The 27,674-nt window shown below is 36.3% G+C and overlaps 1 protein-coding gene across 36 annotated transcripts in view; it reads right to left on the bottom strand.

Moving 5' to 3' along the window:
* Positions 1-427: 427 nt before the first annotated feature.
* SLMAP (sarcolemma associated protein) overlaps positions 428-27,674 on the bottom strand; it is a 120,202-nt gene continuing 92,955 nt past the window's right edge. For 15 of the 36 annotated variants that reach the window (XM_074313170.2, XM_019724164.3, XM_019724171.3 and 12 more), the window contains 9 exons: positions 26,164-26,244; positions 25,811-25,870; positions 17,343-17,465; positions 16,083-16,157; positions 13,528-13,848; positions 12,960-13,077; positions 9,794-9,965; positions 5,715-5,849; positions 428-2,314 (listed from right to left, as the gene is read on the bottom strand). In XM_074313170.2, the coding sequence (XP_074169271.1) occupies positions 2,222-2,314; positions 5,715-5,849; positions 9,794-9,965; positions 12,960-13,077; positions 13,528-13,848; positions 16,083-16,157; positions 17,343-17,465; positions 25,811-25,870; positions 26,164-26,244 (1,178 nt within the window). In that variant the 3' untranslated portion in view covers positions 428-2,221. Of the gene's footprint in view, positions 2,315-3,691; positions 3,782-5,714; positions 5,850-9,793; positions 9,966-12,959; positions 13,078-13,527; positions 13,849-16,082; positions 16,158-17,342; positions 17,466-25,810; positions 25,871-26,163; positions 26,245-27,674 lie in introns of all 36 variants that reach the window. The other 21 variants (XM_019724167.3, XM_074313152.2, XM_019724172.3 and 18 more) reach the window with 3 other exon arrangements.

Genomic DNA, 27,674 nt, shown 5'->3' with positions numbered 1-27,674 from the left:
TCTATCACTAGCAGCGAATAATCCTACTCTTTATTTAACCTGGAAGTGAACTGAACAAAACTGGAGGTATTGCTTATGAATAGGCTCATTTATATTCTTAAGAAAAACTGGCAGTAACTACAAAAACTCATTTATTCAATTTGAATAAAGTAAATATTGATACTAGACTTTACATTTAAAGAGACTTGTCTGGCAAGTGAGTCATGTTTTAACAATAACCATAGTAAAAGGGAAAAAAAATTAGAGCAGTAAGTTAAATAAGAGGCTAATAAAACCTGGAGGAAACAGCTCAGTGTTTTCTTTTAAACCCTGAAGAACACCAAACATATATTATGTTGCATAAAGAGTCATTTCAAGAAAAGACTTATTAACAATGCAATAGTAGATCAGCACTAAGAATTTCAATGATATCCAACTCAAAAATGCATAGGGAGAGTAAAGTTATTTTATTAAATCATGCACATCACGTGTGTTAGTGCAAATAGTTTAATCTGTACTCCAGAAATTCTATTGTACTTTATATCTTTACAAAATAGATTTAAAACAATTATTTACTTTAAAAAATGTAATTCTGAAGTTAAGCATTTCAGAACAATATTTGCAATAACCTATATACAAGAGGTACTGGGTACCACTGGCATATTAGCATTCTGTGGTGGAGTGGCTTCCTGCAACAGAAAATGATGAAATGAACTATATGACAGTATTTTCTACAAGTCATTTGTGACTAATTCCTCCATAAATCTAGTGATCCTCCCAACAGCAAATCCCAAATAGCTTAAAATATAACCTTTAAAGTACAAACAATGACTGCCATACATCACAAGGCAAATTAGATCCTGAAGTTCTATTTCAATATTTGGCTAGGACAGTGGATTGCCACAGAATATTCAAGCCAATTCACTGACATTCCCTCCAGGCTTCACTGACTGAAAAATTTAACTATGTGATACTTTAGGATATTCTATGATCTAAATAAACTTTATGGACATAACTGGTGCCACATAAAACCATAGCTAAACTTTCACTTCTGTGGTTTAAATTTATAACATCAAGCAGTGTTTAGGTGCTTCACTGTGCATGGAACACTATTAATGTTGGGAATAGTGCTTCTCATTAACAGAATGTCCCAATTAACAACAATAAAAAGAAAATAACCATTTGCATATCCAATCAGGAAATCTGTTGGTAGGTAACAACAGTTTACCTCAAATATGAATTAGCTTTGAAATATTATAACCAAATTAAGTCAGTAAAAGCTTATCTAAAGAGATATTAATTCTTTCTTCAATTACACATGCTTGGAGGAAGAGGTGATAGAAAAAAAAATCATGCTTCCTAAAATGCTGTATATGAAAGTAACTTGGCTTTTAAAGAAAATATCTCTTTAAATAGATTGAGGTTTAATAAATTACATTCCAATTGACTCAACAGTTTGGTTTACTGCACTGAAATTATATAATTACTGTTTTTGCTGCCAGAAATACTTCAGTTTGCTCAAGAAAATACACACTCTCATGGAAAGTTTTTCAAAGTTGATGTCCTCCACATCAAGTCACATTAAGGCTGAACAAGCGTGCACATATGCCCCAAATTATCACTAGAACACAATATTTTCCAAGTGGATTATTTCTCCTTAAAAAAAAAAAAAAAAAAAAAAAAAAATCCACGCAAAGTGTTGTCTCTAAGTCTTGTTCCCAATAGCTCAGTGGTTTTATAACAAGTAAAAATGGCGTAAATATGTAAAAAATATATATATATGTGTATATATTCCAAACTGATAGGCACTGAGCACACAGGGCCTCTCTTCCCATGTACGTATTGGCTGTTTGGTTTGGGTCGTTATCGAATCAGGAAAATGAATTATCTGGCCATTAGAATTCAGAGTAAAATACCCATAAATTTAATGTTATAAATAATTTGGTGTACCAAGAAGCCTACTTTAGGCCACCATAATATTCAGAGTCTCAACATACTAATTAAAAAATTACATGAAAAATTGCAAGCAAATTATTGCTCACAGAAGAATAAAGTCACAATTTTATATCCTCTTTATAGACAGATACATTTTATATAATTTAAAGCAATGACCCTATAGCTGTATTCTTGCACTTCTGCTGTTTTAAGAGGTAAAAAAGAAGAAAATGGTTCTGTTTGTCCCCAGCATGAGTGTGATGCCAGCTTCTAGAGGGAGGACGGTGTACGGACTCAAGAAACGCTCTCACGGAGAAGCTCTGGCCAGACCTGGCACATACAGCACGATGGCTGTCACTGCAACCAGGGCAGCCAACATGGGCATCCAGGGCCAGGGTTTCTGTGTGGAAAGAAACCAAGAGTCAATATCACATTCTCCCCTCTCTTTTCATACCTATTAACCCCTTGGGTTCCAGAGTCCTGAATACTTAGAATATTAGAAAAACCTTATCTTTGCATAAGAATAAATTAAAAAAAGAAAGAAAGAAAGGTCAGGGAGTGCAGGTTGAGGAGCCATAACAGTGGGAACTCTTAGAGGATCATTGTGTGGAAGCCTGATACATCTCAGGAGTCTTGGGCAGTTTTCAATTTTGTTACAGTTGAAACCTAATCGTGACTTCTAAGAAATGCTCTGGGCTCAGCCTGCTATATTTATTCCGGTACTTATATATTACAGCGAACTGATGTACACAGATGCCTGGAATATGTTTCTGCCGAAAATGTTTATTTCTTGATAAAAACCAGACTCACATGGTAAAAGTAGTTTTATACAAAGGGCTGGTGGGTAAGGCGACAGGAAAAAAAAAGGTCTAAGCTTTGTTCCTCTAATTTGAAACCACATAAGACAAAATCAGATGGGGTTCAAGATGGGGAAATGCTATTTAGGGACTCTGCCTATTTGATACTTTGGTTAAGACCATGTCCAGTGTAATAATGTCACGTGATCATCTCACATGATCTACCAATGTGCATGTCTGTTGGAGGCAAGCATGGGCGGGTTATTCTCCGTTAATTTTCAGTGGGCTTCGTATATCAACTTGCTTTGGTTGATAGCTTTATTTTCACCAATGTTCTTAGAATCTTATTGAGAAAGTTGGCTTTTAATGAAATATTCTAATGTTGCAGATCAGGGCTCTGGAAAGATATGGGACAGGTTTACTCTCATAAGTAAATGCACATTGGGGTTGAGATTGTGAGCCAATGGTCCATTATGCTAACCTCATCCTTGATCATCTTCACAGCCATAGTGTAAACATAGGCAAAGGGCTGAAACAAAGAAACTCTACACTATGGAAAAGAAGAGGGAAAGGGCTGCAAGGGGCGAGAAAGCTGGCTGAAAACTTCAAAGAGGCAAACTCTTCATTTCTCATTCAAATTTGATTAAAAATGTAATTGGGATGGGGGTACTAACATTGCGGAAATTTACAGTTTACTCCAGTTTGCTAGAGGCAAAGACTCAGTTAAAGGCAGAATATCAACAACTGGTTAGGGTGGAATTAATTTAAGGTTAGCATTATTACAAAGGAAACAAGACAAAATGTTATGTGATTAGTTCACTGTTCAGTTCATTCCGGTGACACAATACACGGCATACTAAATGAAGGGTTTGCTTCAGGTAACAAAATACCTGTGTGGTTTTGCCATGCACTATATTACAAATATGGCACAAACAGGTGACGGGGACAAACAGACAAGGACTCAACAGTAGTGCTTGTACCTTTCTCTACCACAATGGACCGAAACACCAAAACAGGAAAGCCAGGAATAGGCCGATGAATACGGCTGGGACGGGTTGTACTATGGAAGGCTAAAGAAGGGAAGGGATATTAAAATCATTTTATGCTATAAAAAAATCAGATAAGATGATTTAGACCCCAGGAGGGTAGGGGGAAGGGTAGGAAGACTAAGGTGATAGAAATAATAGCACTCAGGTTTTGCACTGATTCAAACATTTTTAAAGACATCTAATACAATCCAGAATGGACTGTGGCATGTAAAGTGGCAGGCTACCTGGTTAAAAGGAACAGCTGGAGGCAACGGGCAATGTGGGTATCCCTAACATCCTAATGAAATGTAGCAGGCTAAAACTGAGCAATGGCAACACCGCAGTAAGTGATGCTCTGCTTGACAGTACATTATTTTTGTTTCATACTTGGAATCCATTATTTGACAATGAGTACATTGGAAATGGTTAAAGTTTATTTTATCGCTCCATCAAAACCTTTTTGTAAAAACCAAAGCTCTTTTGCCTGAGGTGGTATTGCTTTCAAGCTTAAAAATAAATGCCCTATGATGTGTGCTTCCTAAACCAAACAAGAGATCTGACACAATGTATGATAAACATTTGGTATATGAATACAGGCAGCTAAGTTTCAGGGCTTTCAGTTATATTACCAGAATACAATCAATTTTTAAAATTAGAAGGGAATTACCACAATGAGTGTTAATACAGAGTAATATTTTAGTACCACAAGTCCAATATCATGAAAAAAGGAAATTCACCCTTAAGGTAAATTATTTGTGCAATTATAAATAATAGCAAGGTTACTATTGACAGGTTCTAAATAGTACAGGGGGATCCATTCTGATTATGCTAGATGTCTTCATAGGTTAATTTAGTAGAAGATGGACTGAAATTCCATTCTCAGAGGGATATGAATTAACATAAAAGAGAGAAGTACCCAAACCATAAGATCTGATTTCAGAAGAGTTCTGTAATCCACATTTTCAAAATAAATTCAATCGATTTTTGCTTAGCATAAAGCCTCCAGACCCAATTCATCAACTTCTAAAGGGATTCCAACTAAGCAACAAGCCTTTATTTTCTAAAAAACTAAGACTTTCTTTAGCAAAGGACAGTTGGACACAACTCATGAGCGTTCTGTGATGGCCATGCAACATCACTCTTTTGTATTGGTGCTGCGAGTTAAGGAGAGTGCCTTCCTCTGTAGGAAATGTGTACTCATGTCCACTGCAGTGTCCAAGCCATGACAAGGGTTTGAAATAAGTCAGAGCACAACCAACCACAGTGAACATCATCCATCAGTTAGGGCCCACAAAGGCAATGATCACCAAAACATGTAACACAACACTTATTTAGTAGAACAGCTTTTTAAAGACCATCTGCCTTCTAGCAAATGAGCAATGAATTATTATTTAACTTAATTTATACCAAGATGTTCCAACTTCACACACACACACACACACACACCTACACACCCCTACAGAAACTTACCAAAAATTTCCTAACATTTATGTGAGTCCAAAAAGGCAGTTTTTTAGGAATGTGCCTTAGTAAGAACCATAAACTGAAAACCATTTTTGGATACAGCCAAATGCTAAGGAGTCAACATGAACTATTCTTTCTTAGGTGGGTCTCTGATGGCACAGTGCTTCATTTCCCAGCAAGGGAAAAACAAAAGCCAGATGATGGTTTAGTGACAGACCTTCAGATTCATCTGAGAAAAGCTGACAGTTCTTAGGTAATCATTTTCTTGCAAACAAGGCTCTTCCTTCAGATAGTCCTTAGGCTCTTCAAGGGGTTCAGGCTAAAGGGGCAAATTCTTACTAAAAAGTTTGACAGCACAATGACTCCATCACGGCATTTCATAATGAAAAGTTTAGTTCATGTGTATTACAGGCCTTAGTTTCTCAAATCAGTAATAAAATCCTCTGAAAATCACTTTTAGGGGTGTCACCTGCCTCTCAATCAAAGCTAAGTCACGTTTGCAAAGACTTACATTATTTCCTTTCTCTTGGAGCAGCTGCAGGTTGTCTTTACATTGTTTGAGCTCATCTGTGATTGATTGTTTTTCCTGCTCAGTCATTTCAAACTTCAACTTCAGTTCTGAGAGTACAGTCTGTGTCTTTTCATACTAAAGGCAAAGAAAAAAGAGTGTGCAGACTCAACTTAAAATGAGTATGAAGTTATGGTTCTAGTTAGGCTTATATACCAGCCCCTATTTTAGTCACCTGTAACACCAAAGCCAAGCCTTTTTGTTTTAAGGAGGATAAGAATCATTTGCACTAATAATAAATCTTCAATGTTAACTTGATTCTATGTAAGAATTTTCTGGCCCTGGAGTTAAAAAAAAATTAAGAGAAGTCACCATTGTGTCATCTGTTTCTAATATAAAGGATCACTTTTTCCATTAAGTGAGTTAGAGGAGAAAAGTAAAATTTCAAACTGAGCAAAAGAAAGCAGTGAAGAAAAACTCCATAGCTTAATTAAATGGCAAGGTCAGGAAGCATGAGTTTATATCCTGGTAAGCAATGTCAGCCAAGCTATTTTCGTCTTAAAGTAAGAGGTATTAATTCCCAGTAGGTCTGCCTTTATCCAGCACCACAGGGTATTAAAGTGTTCTGGATAAGTGAATTTCTAGGCAAATGAAGCAAAGAAATGTGTCTGAGGTAACAACCACTAGGATTGGGGTCACTTTTTTCTCTCTCTGCTTAAACTTATGAGCATCAATTAAAAGGAGTTTTAAAAGTCTGTTTCTGACAGACCTTTTTCTCTAGTGAAACAGCTACTTCCTGCTCTGGAAAACAGTTCACTGTATATAATTTCACTTTCAGAGGTAGGAGCTATCCCTTGAACACAGGTGAGTTCAGTGCGAAAGAGCACGGCCTGCCCCTCCTAAACGCTACTGGAGGCAGGGCTTCTAGACTGGCTCTCCTTCTAGACATCGCGTCTCACGTGCAAGCTCGGCTCCCAGTCAAAGAGCAAACACTGTTCGGTAGCTGGCCGTGCCTTTGTCTCGGCCTCCGCTGCCCCACTCTGCCATCTCTGAAGGTTTCAGAAGGAAGAAAGACAAGGGCTGAGTATAAAATAAATATAACATGGGTCTGGCACACCAGAAAGGTTTCTCCTCTTTCCTAAATACAGCCCATGAGACTGGAAGGTCTGTCTCCAGTTCTTTTCGGCCTGGATCCTACAAATTCCTCAATAAAGGATACCTTTATACGGTGCTTCTGAATGATGCAAACACCTAGGCAGGCTTAATTAGGAACTTAGATGCACTCCAAAGGTATTACTAAGAAGGATGCAAATGTATAAAAACATTAGTCAGAAGAGGTGGGGGCAGTGGGATAAGGGTCAGCAGAGAGCTCACCAGCAAGCAGAAAAAGGTATGGATGGGCGCCGAGAGATTACCTCCCTTCTGTGAAAGGCGCTCCCTGTTACCTATAAACGTTTCCAGGACAAGTCCAGGTAGTATGCCAGAGAATGAACTAAGGGGTAAGACTCATGGACTTTATGAGAGCTTTTTGGTGGGGTCTGTGACTTCCTTCCAGAAGCAGAAGGTCACGGGCGGGCTACCACGGCAAATTCGGTGTATCCAGACTACTAGTCTCTGCCCCTAAGAAGAACATAATCAATTCTCAATGATCTGATTCTTAACAGTGACTAATAAAGAGTAAGTAAAAAGTTCCTTGCTGACCTAAATTTTCCCTTACTTTTCCTTTCCACCTTCTCACATCCAGCCTGCCCTTTACATCAAAGCACTTAATCACTTCTCCCTTCCAGGAGCTGTGAAGCAGAATGACAGGAAGCAGCTCAGTCAGGAAGCTCCGGCTGTTTACCTTCAGCATGTGAGTGAGGTGGGAAGACCTCTGGCCTCATGCAAGCTGGTGAAGCCAAACAACTCTCCTGAGTCAGTCTTTGCAGGGGACTTATGTGTTCAATGTATTATGAATTCTTAAATTATAGACATTGCTACTAAATTAAAATATACAGATGTTTTCATAAGTCATATAAAGATAATACTATACCATTCTTTTTCTCTTACTACTGAGGATTAAAATTGACTGCTCTCGTGTACTTTTCCTTTGTTAAATGTTCAAATAAAAGCTGCCATATATAAGAAATTTAATTGTTGGAACAAAGGTCACCTTTTGCAGTCTTAGTGTCACACTTCATTTGGATATCATTTTTGCTCTACCTTGCTTCTAACTTGGAGGTGAGAAACAAGCTCAGTTCTGATTAAAAGGGAAATACTACGCAATATTACCAACATCTTTGCTTTTTCTTCATAAAAATAATGATATCTGGGGTTGCTTATTAGCTTGTAATATTTTATCCTTTTACAGTCCTAAAGATACATAATTATTATACTGTGTACAGTAAGCATGATTCTATGAGAGAAAGGAGAACAAGGGAAATACTGAAAGGGAATATATGTGCATTAACAAATGTAGTAATTAATTTGCAGTGGATTACACAGATATATAAGAACCTCATTAAAGAACATTTTAGTTACAGACTAGCATCCAATAGTTGACATCAGGACAAACAGAAAGAGAAGCAATTTTACATTACAAAGGAGTGTGAAGACTACATATCATTTCACAATGGAAAACACTGAACAATAGAAAAGAACATATTGACAAGATCAGACATATTTTTAAATGTGCTGCATTTAATGCAATCCAAAGGCTATCAACAATTTAGATGCTGTGGCAACACACCACTGCCATTTGTGAAACAGTTAAAAAGCATCTCGCACTGATTGCTCAGTGACCAAAAACAGGCAAACAAATAATGCAACAAAACGGTTAATGCATTCATAGTAACATACAACAGAATCATCCTCCAACCACAGCATTCTTCCCAGATTTTGAAAGCATGATGGCATATGGACTGGAAGGACACAAAGTGCTTACAGTGTGAAATACTAGGATATTTACTTTGGCACAAAATTTGTGTTCCAACTAAATAAAATGAGATTTCTCCCAAAACACATATCCTTAGCAAGAGGATAAAAATGAACATATTACAAAATCAATATGGCCACATATAAATAAAGAATGTTACAGGTTTTTTTTGTTGTTTTTTTTTCTCTGTAGGAACAAACATGAAGACAGAAGAACAATAATCATTTCCAAGTTCAGGATACTACAAGGAAAGGAAAAAGTGCAAAGAAAAAATGCATTGATTAAACATATCTTCTAAAAACAATATTGGGAAAATTTGTTATTAAAGACAAAGAACAGTCTTCAGCTTCTTTCTGTTTATAACGAATCCTTCTTTCTGTTTATAGCAAGACTCTACAACTGGGGTGGGCCCTGACCAGGAGGTCAAGATGCATCATGAGCCTTCTCCATACCCAGAGCTGGTCGGGAGTCAATTCAGGGAGAAGTACAAGGCCAGCAGGACTGAACACAGCTCTTAGGGCCCTGCTGTCAACCTCAAGGCTTTGCTCAGGAAGAGGCTGGGTGGGGTCTCTGCTCTAAAGTCAACCCTCACCATTTTTAACATAATTTTTTTAAAAAAGCCACTAAGTTAAGGTTTTAAGCAAAATGACATGAAAAGGCAGCATGCATATTTGTGAAGAAAGGGGAAAAAGGATAGTGGGTGGGTGGGAAGAAAGTAAAAGATCATAGAACAAGTGTTTGGCTGGCCGGCTATGAGATTAATTTTAAGGAACTTTTCAGGCCAGTTTCACCTGAGGGGCGTAAAGAGCCTTATGGTGTGCCCTCAGTTTGCTCTCCCAGATAGTCTAAGTTAAATAAAATACTGTCTTTGAAAGAGAAACAATGAATTGCGTGATCTGGTACAAAGGACTTTTCATACAGGTTAACTAACTGGTAGAGAAAAATTTTTAACATAATTTTATATATTTATATTTTTGAGGCCAAACTCTACTGATGGATTCTCTATATATGGACCATGATATACTGCTAGAAATAACCAAGAAGAGATGCTCCAAGTATTAACTTTGTGACAGGTAATGTGACTTTATTTCTAACTAGCATGAATATCTGATTTGCTTTTGGCTTTAAGTCCAACCAATATTGGGCTCATAATGTCTTTTTGCTTTACCTCTTTCTGTACATCCTTTGCTTGGTTTTCAGCCTTACTGAGAAGGGTTTTTAAATCAGCTGAATCCCGAAGATGCTGTTCTTTCAAGGATCCCATTTGATTCTCAAGCTCTTTCCTAGTCATCTGAAGGATGCTGAGATCACTGGTAAGCTCTGAACTCTGCTTCTGAGAACTGTAAAATAAATATTGACAGTTATTCATGTAGACACTAGACACAGCAGGAAGTCCAATTCCTTATACATTTCACTAGGAGGGGTGCAGTGGATTTCAGAGGAAGAAAGGAAAGTGTAAAAAGAATAAGATATTTTCAGTAAATAAAAAGTGTTAAAACACCAAAAAATGTACGTTTAAAGCTCTGTCCTATTTTCAGATAGTCAAATATATGCAGAGGTTGAAATTTTAAAAACAGAAGGAGGAGGTGACTAATGTATATTTTGTTACATCACATTGTACTAACTGTATCATAAAGATTCAGGGTAGGTCTTCTACAGCATTGATAGAAGAATATATTACATTTCAGCATGTATTTCAACTATTTTCTTGTAAGTTTAAGTACTTGACAAATAGGATGGGGGACAGAAACCTAAAATTTAGAAGCCACTGCCAAATCAAGATAAACCTACTCAAATGAGAAGACACACCAAACTAGGGAAAAGCACGGGGCAAAAAACCAGGAGGTTGGGTTCTAGACCCCAGCTCGGCCCCTAGTTGTGGGATGTTCAGCAAGTCATATAACTGGTGTAACGTCATTCTCTGAGTCAGCTTTTCTTGAGCTCTTAGATCTGTGCCAGGCACCATGTTATACAGACACAAATAACACAAGGAGAGTCTCAGTGCCCCCCACTGTCAAACAAGAAGATTGAACTCAATTTCTGAGGCTGTTTTCTGCCGTAAAATTCTATGATTACTTTTATAACTTGATGGGAAAAAAACCCAAAAAACCCGATTTACACACTAGCAAAACAGCCTGATAGGCATAAATATAAATTCTTTGTTCCATTCCTTCTACCTCACAGATACAAAGAGCAAAAGACCTGTATAGCATAGCTGTGTTAAAGAATTTGGCTCCCATCTAAAACTGAAATAGCTGGAGGAGGATAAGTTTTCAAAATGACAGTTTTATGCCTCTCAGGATGAATCATAAGACTCAGACTCAGTATTGTAAGCAAGGTACTACACAGAATAAATCCCATTCCAATTGTATGCTTGGCAGTTTCTCAGGGGACAGGTCTGATGTTGGCAGGCCAATATAACTAGGAATTAAGTGCCAGGTAAGACCTTGTAAAGAAAGACTAGCTTCTAAATACCAGTGTGCTGGGGAGGTTTACCAAGTAAAATATGGAGAACCTCTAAACTAGAAAAGTTTAAGAAACAGGATTAATATGTCTTAAATAGTTTATGTGAGTTTAGGCAGACAACTTGACCAACAATCTATTAATATATTCCACCCTCTGGGACCTAATATTTTTAAACCTTATGCTTCTCACTCATAGGGAGTTTGTTGGCTTACTTTTCAACACTTAAACAAAATGTGAAGTAAAAAAATAACATTTAACAATCTGTCAGATTCCAATTAATCACATCTCAAAAATGAGGGACCAAGTCTGAATCTTTAAAATATCAGTACTTCCAAACTAAGAATAATTTAAAATAATCACCACTGGTAATCAGACATCGGTATTTCTTTCTTGTTAGAATACCAAACTAAATGGACTAAGATCCAAAAGTATTCCAAGTATGAAGAACGTGAGTGTCTACATCATCTTACACATACTTTATACCAAACAATTTGCCTAAATGTATTGTCACACAGAAGTTGGTACATTCATATTTTATATATAGTGTTGTGTGTGTGTGTGTGTGTGTGTGTGTGTGTATAGTCGTGCTTGGGCCCTATATTATGTCCTTTCTGTATCTTGGAATTGCTTGTACAAACTTTTGTATGTTATAAACAAACATTTGTTGTATTCTTTATTAATTATCTCTAAACATTAAAAATACACATTTGAAACCAATGTAACTTTACTAACAATTGCCACCCCAATAAAGAGTAATTGAAAAAAACACACTAATACACAAATATATGAAAAGACTATGTAAAGATATGACATTGGAAGAGAAAAAAGTGCTTTATAGATATTGATATTGAGAACACATGGTATGGTAAGAAGGACACTTAGAGAATAAATCACTACATCTTGTTCCTACAAATAGTTCTTGATTTTTTTAAATGTATAATCAACACTACACTTGTTTTTGTTTTTCTAAGCAGATAAAGAGGCTTACTATTTTCTGAGGTATCTAGTCCTTTCTTTATTGTTTTCTACAGGAACTGACCTTGACCAATGACTTTTTTGCTAACCTTAGTGCTGTTGAGGAGTGTAACAAGGTTAAAAAGAGAGCAATGACTCCCATTTTTGTTGTACTGGGGGGAGGGAGATGGATCAATAGTGGCTTCAATAATAAACATGTACTACTGTCATGTTCTGAAACAGTGCTTAGAAATACAGATCAAATTTTTAAGGAAGAAATTAATTTTAAACTATGAAGCAAATGTTGGTGGGAAAACAGGACTCTACTAAATTTGGTGAAATAAATCTGTTGCATCCATTGCCTTGCCTGTGAGGCACTGGATATTAGGAAGATTTAACTGGTTTTAGAGAATTCTTGATCTTATATATTATTCTTTATATAAATAACCCTGTTTGAAATTCAGAAGCTGAATCTGTATCTTCCAATAGTATAAATTCTTTATTATAATCATCTCCTGATAACACTGATTAAAAGAAAGGATCACTGGTATGAAAAGAAAAGGAAACTTGTATTTGGAATTTATTATTGTTTCATTTATAGGGCAAGTTCAATCACTAATTATAGATCTTTGCTATTTATTTGCTTAGGAATTTTTTTGGGGGAGGGAGCATTTAATGCATCTGTATTCCATGAGTACATCAAAAGGAAAGGACATGTATGATGATGGTGGTGGTAAAACTAGAAAAAAAAAAAATGCTTAAGTATTCGTTTAACATGGTTAACCTACCAAATATCCAAAAAAGAGTCTGGCTGAACATTTTGCTTCAAAAAGATATTTAAGTACCAAAATTAAATTTAGATGAAAATTTAAGATAAAGAAATATTTTGAAGCTAAACAAGAGTTCTTGCATACTTGTGCAATTCTTTTTCTTGCCGCTGCAGTTCTGATGATAGCAAAACATTTTCCTTTTTTAGGGAACGGCATTCGGTTTCCAATACATTCCATTCCTTTCTCAACTTCTCTAGTTCACCTAAAAGAGTCCCAAAACATATTTGTTAACATAGGAACATCACTCCCATAATAATTCAGAGAATAAAGGGAAATATTTCAGAGAACACACTTTTTTCCCAGGTAAAAACATGTAGATTTTACATGGTTATTCTTAAATTCCTGTTACTTTGCATCTATACCTCAGGGAAGTTCCATCCACTTTAACTTTTGTAATCCCCCCCCCCCCAACTTCACTTCATAAGACAAATAATTTTTAATAGTATTGAAATAAAATGTAAAAGTATAAAAAAATTTTAGTTTACTATAAAACTTGCAGACCTGAAGAATGTTTATAGCCCCAATATAAGAGCACTGCTTTACACAACCAGTTGCTATCAAAGAGAAATATAGCCCGAGTGGTTATTTTGTACAAGTTATAAAGTTATCATTGCTAAGAGTTCAGGGCTTTATGTAAACTACACTTATCCACCTTGTAGCCGCGTTGCTTCCTCTCTCTGCTGGTCCTCACACTGTTGACATCGAAGCTGAAAACTGTTTTGGAGACTCGTGATTTCTTTCTCATATTCAGATGCTGCTTTCCGCCACCGCTCAAGCTCAGCTCGCACCTTCTTAAGCTCTTCTTGTAAAGAAGTAATGTCAGTGTCCCTCTCAGAGGCAGCCTTTGCTGCTGCTTGATGAAGCAGCAGAATTTCATCTCGGGCACTAAGCAATTCATCTCGAGTGCTTGTGATTTCACTGTCCTTCTCTTCCCGGAGATTCTCAATATTGATGTGTAACCTCTGCAGTTGGGCTACAAAAGTATATTTAGCCATCATTTCCTTAATCCATAGTAATTAGGAATAAAAGAACAGCCTATTTGGGGCTGTCAGAGCTGTTTGTTGCTTTTGATTAACTGTACAAGCAACCTATGTATAATGCAGAAAATGTCAAAATACAGAAACACAAAGAGAAAAAAACCAAAGTGATCTTTATTTCCCCCACATGGAGAATATTGCCTTTAACATTTGGTGCTTATTCTTCTAGATATTGTCTATGCATTTATACACATATAAGAACAACAAGAGGGAGGGATGATAATATATGTAGTAATTCTCTATCCTGCTGGTAATGAACTTCTTTTCATGACAAAACAATCATCACGCTGTAGCATGTTTTGACCAATCCTTTATTTTAGACATTGCAGGCTGTTTAGTTTTTAATTACTATAGACAATATTGCTTCTGAATGATTTTTTTCTTAGGGTGAATTCCTAGACATAGACTGCTTGGTCAAATGGTAAGCATTAGAAAAACCTTTGATGTTCCTGATTCAATTTTCTGTTCAAATATCAATTCCTATTTTTTTAGTATACGTGCTGCCGAAGCGAGCACCAAATATCAATTCTTTAAAGAGGCCTTCTGTGATGACTCATCTAAAAACAGCTCTCTGTCATTCTCTAACCCTTTACTTTGCCCTTATTGGACGTCACATTATACATTTATGTGTTTGCTGTTTGTCTTTTACACTAGACTGTACATCTCATGTGTGCTCTATCCCAAGTACTAGCAAAGTAAACAATCAAGAATTATTGGTTGAATAAAGCTAATGAATACTGCCTAATCAAAGAGGTACATTTTTAAAAGATCTGGTCTTATGTCCTCATGGTCAAACTGAAAATAACCTGTATAAAATCATATTTGGTTCAGAGCTAGAATACTAGTCTTGGTTACCATAACACAAGTAAATCATAGATAGAAAAAGTTCCTCAAGTAGAAGAAAAGAATAATTAAAATAATTAAGAGAATTAAGGCCAGGAGAGAGGGGGGAGGTGGCTCTATAAACATTAAATATTAGGCCTTATAAGTTTGTAGGAAGTATTGAGAGGTAACAAGTTGAAAATCTGAAAAGATACAATGCTAACACAACCATGGATTTGTGGCTAAAGTCCTGAAATACACATGCTGGCACTAGGGGGCACTCAATGATGCCCAGGTAAGACAGCTTTAAGACGAAAAGCAGCACACGGTCCGAGAACCTGCCCATACATAGTATAGGATGGAAATATAGTTTCAAATCAGATTTATGGAAGCTCATAGATAATGGAATTAAGCTACAATAACACTTTAAAGAGTTTTCAAATTAAAAAGACATACAACTTACCCCAGAAATTCTAATTTGACCATAAAAATTTTTTTTAAATTAAATAACTCAAATGTCCCACTCAAAAATAAGAAAAGAAAACCCAAAGAGACTGGTTTTTCTCTGGGATATTTCAGGGCAAATACCATAGGCCTCATACAATGACTCCCCATTTCTTTTGAAATGAGATTACTTGTCCATTTAATTTCTTCTCATCTCTCAGAATAAATTTTTAAAATAACATTGGTTCCTTCTTTGACAATGAAGGAGAATTAAATTTATTTTAGGAATTTTATAATGGCGTAGAAAAGAAAGACCTCTCTTGGGGTACCTCATAATTCCAGCCTCACAGGACTAGGAGCTCTGGTTCCAAGAAAACCCTTGACAGGCAGGGGTCTTTCTGGCCATTTCTGTAGTGACCCTTGTGATAGCCCACAAAGAGATAGCGAAACAGTGGGTATAAAGAGCAGCCTTTCCTGGTGAAGGCAGTTCAGGGGCCATTATTCTATTCCCTGGGGCATATAATTTTTGTAGCAGTGCCATGTGTGTTATGAGCATTAGAAATAATGCCACTAACAAGCTAAAAGTGCTGATGCACACAGCAACTCAAGTTGATCTGCTGTCTGAAGGCCCGCTCTGTACTAAGTCACTACATAATCCAGAAAGTGACAGTCTTACCAAATCCGTATCTTCAGCCTTTCAAATGTCTATTACTGGAGTATGGGAAAATCTTCCCTTGTATCCTCTTAAAAAAATAAAAAGCTCACCCTGTTATAGTCTCAGAATCTAGGGAAGACCGAAAGCTATGAAAAATGGGAACCCTCTGCACACTTATTTTTCATTCCTTTTGAATCACTAAAAACAAGCAAATAATAATAACCTCAAATACCCTGGAGTGTTTCATACCTTGAAGAACCTGTATTTGTTTAGTGGATTCCTCAACTTGATTTCGATAGGCTTTTCTTTCTTCTTCCAATAGAGCTAAAAGTAAAACACAGTATATCTAATTCTGTGAGTTAATGAAAGTATTCAGAATTGAGCAGCTGGAAATTGCTAAAACATTCTCTCCTAAGGTTTACTGAAGGAAACAAAAGTTAGGCAGTAAGTATTACCAGTATTAGCAGTTAGATAGCTTCAAGATTTTAAGAGCACAAAACAGTAGTAAGTAATAAATCTATTCAACTGAGTAGTGAAGTTTTCTAGACCTTTTATCACCAAGATAATACATGCTATTCTTCACAGGACAAGCAATCTTGATAGTTGTTAATCAGCATTTTGAGCTTAAACTTAAAAAACTTAAAACCCTCATGTTTACTACCAAGCACATAGTAAGTACTAACTTAGGAACTGCGGTTCACTAAATACTTTTTCATTATAATGAAATAAATTAGCCTGGACCCTCCAAAAAGTTCAAGTTAAGTGAAGACCAATTCTAATTTCCTCAAGAAGCAGAACAGGAAGGAGGCCGTAACAGGAAGTTCTCAGTGCCCGCTGAGCATTTTCCTCCTGGTCAGGAAGGCCATCTTAGGGAACATGAGGGTTCCACAGGCCATTCACTTTCTCCTCATTCTAGGACTTTCGAAAGGACTACAATTACCTGGTTCAACTGCAACCAGGTAGCTACTATGAATAATACAGAAAATGTAAGCTCCAGGGAATGGCACAGACTCCACTGGCCTACGACATTAGATAAGTGAGCTATTGAAAAGAAATGGATGGGACATTAGACGGTTTGACACCTTAACCAAGCCCGATTCCTCCCATTTACTGATGAATACACTATAAAGTCACAGGGAATACATATTTTCCTTATCTCATGACAGGTAGCTAACATTAGGTGTAACTCAAACTTTGGAATTTATATACATTAGGATTTTTTCCTTTTCTTCTTAACATGTAATTAACTATTAAGATCTTTCATTGGTCCATGTCTTTCTTGATCTTCACATCAACAACGTAAAGGAAGTAGAGCAACTGAACTCTCCCCACTTTACTGATCTGAAATATAAATTCAGAGAGGTTAAGTGAATGTCCCAAGATAACATATCTAAGAGAGGTGTGGACCTGGAACAAGATTCTGTGCCTCTGGACACCAAGCTTGGGGCCATTCAGTTATGTCATGTTGCCTCCACATCCCCTAAAGAATCAAAGTAATCTTGATCTCACCTTGAAGTTCAAAGCATTTTTGTTTACTTGCTCTAGCTAGCTCCTGGGCTTCAACCAATTCCTTTCGAAGATGCTGAATTTCTTGTTTTGCCTCAATTTCTGACTGTGCACCCTGCAAGTCATCTGACAAAAACATGTTTGTTTTAAAAGCAAGAGTTAGTATCACACTATAATCTCTACAACCAAAGGTTAGCAGTCTCTTGCACCTTTAGACATGCATAAACAACATAGCACAACTGAGTTATATGACATTTGGAAGCAACTTATATTAAGCATTTTAGTTCTTTTACCCTGGAGAAAGAACACAAGTACATTTAAATATATATTAGTAATTCATGGCATGGTACTATAAAATATATATTAACATAGACTAAAATGATATATTTCACTCATGTAGAGCTTATGTAAGGCTTGAAATTCAGTTAAGACAGGCATCATGCTATCCTTTATCAATTTAGAAATTTGTTGATAACAAGTCAGAAAAATTTCACTTGGAAGTTCACTGGAAATAGAAAAACAGAAACAAACTGTTCTTGAAGAAAAGGTAATTGAACATAATTTTCCCAGCTGTGGAATACAAAATAAAAACTAGGCTGTAAGCTGCATCGTTCTCACTTTGTCATCACTGTTTCCCCAACACTACACACGTAACAAATATTTGCTGAATTATTAAATGATGAAACTTAAATGGTTTTATAGAAATAAATTAGATCCAGCATTACATCTCAAATATCCCCCATCCTCTACCCTCTTTCCTCTCTAGTCACTCTGTTCATCTTTCATTGTATTAAAATTCTACTACTGAACACCTGAAATAACACCATCAGGTAGGCCATACATATCCTTCTAGTACATTCTATTTAACTATTACTTTGGTTTACAAGTAGCTCAGGAACAGCAACTTTTTTCCATCAAAAAATAGCTGAGAATATAATTTCACAATATGATCACAGTGTGTCTCAGATGTTACATATACACATTTTATACTCATAAAATTATATCCTACTTTTCTGTTAAAAAATTTGACTCTGGGTTCATCTATCCTAGTCAACCTATCAAGTCTTCCTTCAAATGTTCTCTTGGTAAGGGTGTGTGTGTGTGTGTGTGTGTGTGTGTGTGTCCTTAACCTATCATGCCCTTCTGCATTCTATCCTACATTGTGACACTAGTCATTCTCTAACTTAGATCAAGAACCTACATTGGCTCCCTATTGTATCAAGTCCAGACATCTTTATCTGAGTTTTACAGTTCTCCGTAATAATCAATACTTATTTTCCATTACTCACTAATATACTCAGTTCCTAATAGTCTCCTTTGTAGCTCTAGCTCCAGCTCATGACTACTTTCCTTGTTTATCTTTGCTCATGCTATTCTCCTTTACTGCTCCAAACCTGCCCATCCTTTAAAGCCTAGGCTTAGGCCTCTGCGTCTGACCCTGCGACTGCATCTAACTCCCAGCATGCAGTGGTCTCTTTTGCTTGATTTCTAGAGTTTGACAGTAAAACACAAGCAAAGCAGGAAGACTTTCAAGTTACCTAATTGTTTAACAGCATTTAATTTCATTTTTAAAAGAGCATGAATCTATATAGATATAAAAGATTTTGGAAGAGACCTTTAAGATCAAGTAACCTACTCCTTTTATTTGACAAGGAAATAAAGGTCCAGAGTTCTGAAACGGCTTATACCTCTGGGAAGTGGTGGAGATAGGACCAGAATTCTCACTCTAGCTCAATTTCTGTCCCATAAATCATGGTACTTTCTTAGTTATATAACAGCAATTAAGTGGCAATGCTTTCCTAACAACCAACTCGTATTTTCTTCTCCAGAAATAAGAGGATTCTTATCATCGTTTTCTTTTTAGCAACAAATGTAAAATGCATATGTTTCACATTTCTGCTCCATATTATATGGAACATACTATATTCCATCCACTGCAATGCTAGACATATAGTTGGCACTTAACTATCTGATTAACATACAAAGTAATCAAAGATTTGCATCTAAAATGTGCAGATTTAAAAAATAAACACGATAATTGTAAATAAATTAATGCAACAACTAAAGGACTGTTTTGAGGATGGGGAGCCTTTTATTAATGATGAATCACTATGTAATCCATCTTGAAGTTTTATTAAAGCAGACATTTCTTGTCTGCAGCAGAACAATTTTCTTGATCAGTGATGTGAAACAAAACTAATACTTGCTTTTCAAACTAAAAATAACGGGACAGATTTTATGTTAAGTAATTATGTTTTGGGGGACAAAATATAATCTGGGCAATAATGAGTTCCACTAACACAGGGATCTACTATTTGCAAATTCTCTGTATCACATGATGAAAAGGTTCAGCATTTAACTAGAGCAAATGAGATGACATGTATCACATAAACTACAAACTCTACATAGTGTTTGATCATAGAAGTGGATACTGACCCAAATCTTTACAAATTAATAATAAAAACAAATGACTATATTCAAACTAATCAAGTAGTTAGTGTGCAGATGCTCTTTTCAGGAAGCCAAGTACCAAGAATTTTTTTTTTACCAAAGACAAATGAGCAAATCTTTTTGTGCTAAGGTTGATTAAAAGTTCATTGCATTTCATGTAGTTGTGTGGGGAAAATGCACTATTAGTTTACTGTGGCTTGAGTCTACTCTCATGGGGCCTTACTTTTGCAACAGAAAGGGACTTTTTATATCAATCTACTTCTCAACCTTGGGAAGTGTTGTGATGAGTATTAGTGGAAAGTTCTTAGATGAAGATAAACGAAAGCCTTACTGAGCCAAATCCATTGTATTTAGATGTGCAAGTCAAATGGAAATAACTGTTTTTTAGGAAATACAGTATGATGATGTGGGAAGATTAGTAGAATCTGTTTTCCCTTTAACACAAATGGTATATATTTAGAATTGCATGGTGTATTATGGGCTAGGGGCTAAGTTTCCTCAGACTAAGGCTAAATCCTGTAAAGAGATCCACACCACACAAGAACCCACTGAATAAACCAGTCTTGGCACAAAGAATACCTACGTGAGATCCTAAATTAAATTGGGTGTCATTACTTCTTCAGAAGAGTGACTGGAAATTTAACTTAAACTCTGCTCTTAGCTCTAAACATGGTTGAGATACTATGAACCACTTGGTAAAGGACCAAATCAAAGCATTTTTTTCCCAAGTTCTATTCTGCATGTGCGTATTTGTTGAAGGCTGGTGTAGCCACATCTGTTAACTCATCAACTGATAGAAATAATGTGACTGAGGCAGCTGGCCAGGTGGGTGTATTCTTTTTCAACTACCAGCACTCTTCCTTCTGGAAGGTCTGGTAGCTTCAGGCTTGGCTGATGAAAATAACCTTCACAATGGAGAAAGACCATTTTTCTGTCATGGGTATGTGCAGCCGTATGAGACAGTCCTAAGTAGCAGCCTAACTATGAATTTAATCTTGGCAAAAGCCTCTTATCGTTTGTTGATCCTCACTCCTTTGCCATTCCTTCTAACCAGCTAGGTTCCTTCTTCACAATTGGATCTTTTCATTGGCTCCTTTGTCCCCTCCACTGTCCTCTTCTTTCTCTGCATTGCCCCCCTGCTACTACAGTCCACCCCTATGCAGAGAATTCACCAAACATGGTTAGCTGTGCTCTCCAAAGTTCCCACCACACCTATGTAAAACACAATTACACTATTAATACTACCCTCCCTCAGACTGCAGCCTCCGCCTGTGTCTTATCTCTGTATCTCTCAGGTCAATAAGTGTCTCAGAAATAAATGACAATGACTTTCTAATCCTAGCTTCTGCCTTGTACTTCCAACTGCATTTCTCATTCCCAGGGTGACAATATGAAACTGTGACACCTTAGCATATAAAAGGGAGCGCTTTTAACAATTATGCTGGGACAACAGGCACAAATGGCTCTAGGCAAACAAGAGACTATGGTCACCTTTCTTGTTCAACACGTGGCAAACTAACACCATCACTTTCTTAACCAGAATACTGCTTCTTCCAGAAATAAATACTTCTTTTAATAACATCACTATCCTTTCAGTCATATAGGGTCAAATGTTGGAATTACATCTGACTTCCATTTCTCTCTCATATTGTTTCTCAGGCTTATGGATTCCAGATGATGACCAAAGGAGAGATGATAGAGAAAAACGAGAACAAGGGGGCCCAAGACTGGATTTTGTTCTTTTGTTGAAATTTCCACAACAGTCATCCTAGTTCAGACTCTCAATGACCCCCTAAGCCTCCAAATTGATTGCCTAACCTCCAGCCTCTACCTATTTCAATTCATCCAACAAATCTCCCAAAAATACAGGTCTGATCACATTTCTGAGCTCAGAATTGAATTCTGCCATAACTATCAAAATTATCACCTTAACTGATAAACCACTCAAAGGATTATGTGAACAAACTTTAATTATACTGAACTTGTCAAAACCAACCCATATTATCTAGTATGTAGTTTTTATAATATTTCCATTGTCTGAGAAGATAGCTCGAGCTTCTCTTCTTATAATTCTACCCATTTAAAAGATGTATCTATATAATTTCCCAAAGGACAAGAAAAAAAACACAACCCTAATACTATTATCACATTGAAAATAATAATTCCTTAATACCAAGTATCGATTTAGTATTAAAATTTCCCCATTGTTTCAAATTTCTTTTACTGTTGGACTATTTGAATAAAGATCCAAACAAGGTTCACACATTGCATTTAGTTAGTTGACACATCTCTTTTAATTTAAAGGAAACCTACTCCTCTTTCCTTTTCTTCCCAAACCTTGCAACTTACTTGAAGAAACTGGGTTGTGTGTCCCACAGAATTTTCCACATTCTGGATTTTGCTGTTGTATCCCCACCACATCATTTAGAATATGTCCCTAGTTCTTTATATGTCCTGCAAGTTGGCAGTTGCATCTAGAATCTAGACCAGATTTAGGTTCAGTTTTTTTTTTTTTAATCATTGAATATATGACATATGGTATGACACACTTTCAGGGTCATCTCAAATAATACTTCTTCCAAGAAGCTCAAACTGCCTTTCCTCCCCATCTTCCAAAATAAACAAAAAGAAACAAACAATCTGGACATTCTTTCTCCTTTCTTTGATTCCTACTGGCAACAAGCACCAAGCAGCAGCTTATCATCCGTAACTCTCCTATCGCCATTTGACTAGAAACTCCGAAAACCCCAAGGAGAGCCACACCAGACTTGGAAACAGGAGAGGCCCGGGCACAGTTCCCGAAGGAAAGCAAACTTGCATTAGATACTAACTGGACTGAATTCCAGTTTTCTTTTTACCATTTTGGGGAAATGATTTCAAGTATATATAAAAACGTGTGGTTCGAGCCACATCTTTACTTCTCTTTTAAAAGTGACATAAGTTGGTTGAAAATGATTAATATTGCAGGAAAAAGGTACTATTGCTATCATCCTTTTACTTACATCTTATGGTGAATGTTTAGTCTACTTTACATTATTTTCCTAATCCTAGATGACTGACATGAAGGGTAACACACTATAATTCCAAATAAAGATTGGCTATTTTTCAAAAGGAAAGAATAAAATTTGAAAATAATGGTTCAAGAAGTTGTAGGGTTTTAGTGAGGAAAATAAAGGGGCTACTTCCACGTAGCTGTAAAGGTTAATACTATGGTCTAATAACTTACTCTTCATTTAAGAGGAAAATTCTGTCAGCCTACTGAACCAAATTATATAGACGACAAAGCACAACCACATATAATCAAGCATAACTCAATGTTTCAAATAAGTGGTAGTGAAAACATTATTTTTAAGAATTTATACAACCCTCACAAAAGAAAAACAATGGATTAAACAACTCTTTAGGGCTATGGTCACTGTTTCTTGACTGCTCTTCTAATATATCCTGCTTCTAAATGGCTGATTTTTCTTTATACCCAAACAGTGACTGTTCTTAAAAACAAGCTGCAAAATCTTTCACAGGTTGTGTTGATCAAGATATTATTTCATTAACAAAAGGTGGCAGTCACATAGAAATGTAAGGAAAGTTTTGGGGTTCTGTTTTTGTCACTTTAACTTAAAGTAAGGTTAGGGAACTCAGACCCATCTTCACCAATGGTACCTCCAAAAAATTACTAGTAGTGTTAGTACATCCACCCTCCTCCCACAGGCACCTTGTATTTTCCAGTCTCTTTCTCTCTCCCACCACTTTCCCTTTTATTCCAATACTCTTCCTTGAGTCTGATTCTCCAGCCTATATTGTGGGCACTTTTACAGATACGATTTAGCTTTCCTAATGGTACACAGGACGACAAAAAATCTTTCCCCTGACATGTGGCAAAGTGACAAACACATTATTATTTTTTAAAGATCTAATTGCATTTATTAAGTGATTCATGAATTGGGCAGCATCCCACGTAGCAATTAGAAGGGCGCTCCTTATTATTAACTAGAAAAGATCAACCACCACCAACTGTTTTTCTTTAAAAGATTAAAGTAGGAAACATTTTTTTAAATCCCATAATCTTAGTCAATTAAAGAAAAGGTACTCTTTAACATAGGTCTGCTTTTATCAATCACCGTCATCATAATTATAATATTATCAGTGTCTTCATTATGGTGCTTAACATGTTATGTTCCCAACACCATGGTAAGTGATCCACATGCATTACTTCATTTAACCCTCACAATAATCCTATGAAGGTAGTTTTTCCTAATGTGACAAATGAAAAAAAGGGAAGCACAGAGGGGTTAAGCAATTTGCCCAAGGACATATTACAAATAAATGGCAGAGCTGAGACTGAGCCCAGAGCTCTTAGATTCTTGGCTAGAGTGTTACTTTCCTAATGCTCTTGTGGTTTTATAAGTTTTATAAGAGGTCTGTTATTAATTCATTCAACAAATATCTGAGTTTTACCAAACATCTGGCATTGTGGTAGGCAATGGGATAAAAGTAAAATCGAGAACAGACAGACACATAAAATTACAAAAGCACTAATAACATTTGAATATAATTAACACAATCATAAATGCTATTTATAAATCAATCTCAACTTGGCTGCTGAAAAGATTTCTGGAAGATTTCTATAGTTAAAAAGACAGTTAATAATTGCTACTTTTGTATGACAGCTTTTCATTACGCATTCACCTCCCCTCTTGTTTCTCTATGTTCCCACAAAGGCCCAGGGGTTCAGCATCAGTGACAACTTTTTATACAACAACAGTATTGCATTTCTGAGAAGAATAAGAAATGCTCCAAGATGAGATTTCTGGACTATGCAAACATTAACTTAGATTTATTATTACAACACTAGTGCAGATCAGTAAGAATGCTGGAAACCATGCTCATGCTTAAAGACAGGTTGGCAATTGGTTGCCTGGGCCAGTAATCCTCAGGGCTTCCCTTGATAATGAAATTCCATCAAAGGTGGCTTCATAGAGCCATGTGAACTTCAGTATCCATGGGGAAGAAAAGAGAGGGCCAGGATGCCCAGACTGAGGAACTCTAAGAGAATCGAGGTCATTTCTTTGTTAACCAGCCCCAGTCCCCATTACTGTAGAACTAGGCCAGCAGCAGGGTCATGGAGGTTGAAACTACAGGTTCCTTATATAATCTAAGACACAGGGTCTGGACTGGGAGACACCTTAATAGTCCAGCCAGAAACATAAGTATTTCTACAATGAGAAACTTCCATAGGCTGCTTCTGCTGCTGATTCCAGAGAGCTGCCTAGTGTTAGTCCACTGCTACCAACAAGTTTCACCCATTGCGCTGAACTTTATGTCAACTTTTCTCGGTACAATTAGGCAATATAAAAGAGACCACAGATTTATCAATAAGCCACCCCAAGGCACTTTATTTTAAAAACACTTTTATAAATGCTGATTTATTTCCTACCCATTTCATTCTAAACAAGTAAACACCAAGAAATAAATGTACTTCTTATTCAGAAGTGAGACAAGTGAAAGAATTCATTACATGCACTGCTTATTTTAGCCCCATCCCAAATTTCTAGAACAGTATCCTAAGAACCTGGGTATATTTATTGGAGGATGAGGACCAGAAAATGAGGAAGTTTACAACGGCTACCATATGATAACAGAGCAAAGAGGTGGTTCTTTCAAGAAAGTCAGTATTTTCATCTTTTTCTAATTAGGGTTCAAAACGGTAATGAGTTTCTACCAGAGACATATCAAGATAAACACAAAAAATCCACAGCTACATTTAATAATTCTACCACTTACTGCTTTGCCTTTTATAACCTTGATTGATAACAATTTATTTTACGATTTAAATAGTTTTGTTTGAAGCACTGGCACCAGCACCAACTATTTAAATTTTAGTTCCTGTTACATTCTAGATTCTGTCTTAATATTTTAACTAAAACTTAAAATTTACATCATACATGGAATTGATTTTGTGGCAAAGTGTAAACAAATCTGATGCCCTGGTTTAAAATGTCATAAAAAACATATTAAAGTACCTTTTAATAGGGATACTTTAGCAAGAGGTTCATTTAGGTCTTGCTCATCCATTTGCGCGTCTGGGGGGGAAAGATAATTACAAACAATAGTCAGCTCTATTAGCAAGCTATCATTCTCAAAGTAAACAGTTGACATTTATACCGCTATTGTGTTTGGATAGTTGAAATTTATACAACTATTGCATTTGGATAGTTTCAACAAGTCCAAGATTCAAGAATGGGACTTGATAAACAGAAGCACTGCTTTTCCCCCAAACACAAACTTTCAAATTTCCACCCACATTAACCTACATACCTAAATTGTTCAGTAACAATAACATCTGCAGATTTGTAAACATTAGGTTAAAGCTCACCTGTAGTGTCGTCACTACTTTTTTCCTTGCTTGGACTCAGAGTATCTGATAAATCAGATTCCTTTGCTCTTGCCTGGTTTTCTACCAAGAAAAAAAAATAAAAGAATATCATTGTAATTAAATAGCTTCTATCAATAAAACTGCTTCAGGCTATGTGTGTTCTAAATCTACTGGTATGCAAAATACTTTTAAAATTAACTGAGGTCACCGAATCTCTTACTTCTTCACCACACTTGTCCAAAATGGAATGCTGGTTATTACACATAGCTCATATTAAATTATAATGTGGAGCATGTCTGCTGTGCAGAGGGCTGGGACTTTTGTTCAAGGCTATCCACTGGCCAACTGCAAACAAAAATGAAGCAAGCTCTGCTAAAGTATTCAGAGAACTGTAACAAATATAGCAAAATTCCCAGGACAATGTGGACATTGTATGAAGATGATGAGCGGAAATGGCTGTATTATATAAAAACAGGTTGCCTTAGTAATATTTATACTCATAACAAAACTCAAAAAGAAAAAAAAAATCACGGGTGGCCAGTTGGCTCAGTTGGTTAGAGCGCAGTGCTCATAACACCAAGGTTGCCAGTTCGATCCCCACATGGGCCAGTGAGCTGCGCCCTCCACAACAATATTGAAAACAACGATTTGACTTGGAGTTGATGGGTCCTGGAAAAACACACTAAAAATAAAAAGTTAAAAAAAATTAAAACAAACAAACAATAACATTAACAGCCTTTTATGTCTAAAGAAAATATAACTACCTGAACCACATTGAGGAAAAAATTTTTTTAAAGTTTTGAAATTATTTCCAAGTGCTGTGCTGCCTGATCCAATGAGGACATCCTAGGTCTAGTTTTCAAATAAGTGCTCTCAAAAATCCTAAGTGTAAATCCAATGATTTATTATAGGTGACTGGAAATTAATTAGGCTCTAGACCTCATCTATAATGGCACATCTGTGTATATAGTATGGCATGCATTAGGATAGCATTCACAGAGAGGGTCATTTCTTGGACCATAAGCCTATAGCATCTCCCCATTTTCCACAAGGCCTCGGCCAAGATTTACATCCCAGAATTTAGCCATAATCTGGTCCCTGTATTAATTCCCACAGGAGTTCTGTTTCAGTCGGGCTAGCACTTTACAGGGCTGAAGCATGTCAGCTCATTATGGCCTGCAATTCTTTGCTTAAGTTGAATTTCCCTAAACTCAATAACCATTCTCTCTACTTGGCCTAGTTATTCTGTAAGTAGGGCTTAAGCCCCATCACCTCTAAGGGAAGTCTTCATATCTCCAGCATGCTGCTCCTTTTTTTTTTTTGCATCATCTCTGTGTCATATATTTTTGCAATTAATCATGTTCTATTTTATATCATTCTGTGTTTGTATGCGTTACATATATTTTATTTCCTTAGTGAGATTATAAATTCAATAAGCATATGGTTATTTTTATATTATTATATCCTTGACTGTACTGACTGTTTGTGGTAATATGTATTAAACATTTAAA

The sequence above is a fragment of the Rhinolophus sinicus genome, chromosome 5, assembly GCF_057876585.1.
Source record: "Rhinolophus sinicus isolate RSI-liver-muscle chromosome 5, RSI-T2T, whole genome shotgun sequence".
Lineage (NCBI taxonomy): Eukaryota > Metazoa > Chordata > Mammalia > Chiroptera > Rhinolophidae > Rhinolophus > Rhinolophus sinicus.
The sequence above is the reverse complement of the archived record's forward strand: the minus strand, read 5'-3'. Positions and strand labels throughout refer to the sequence as shown.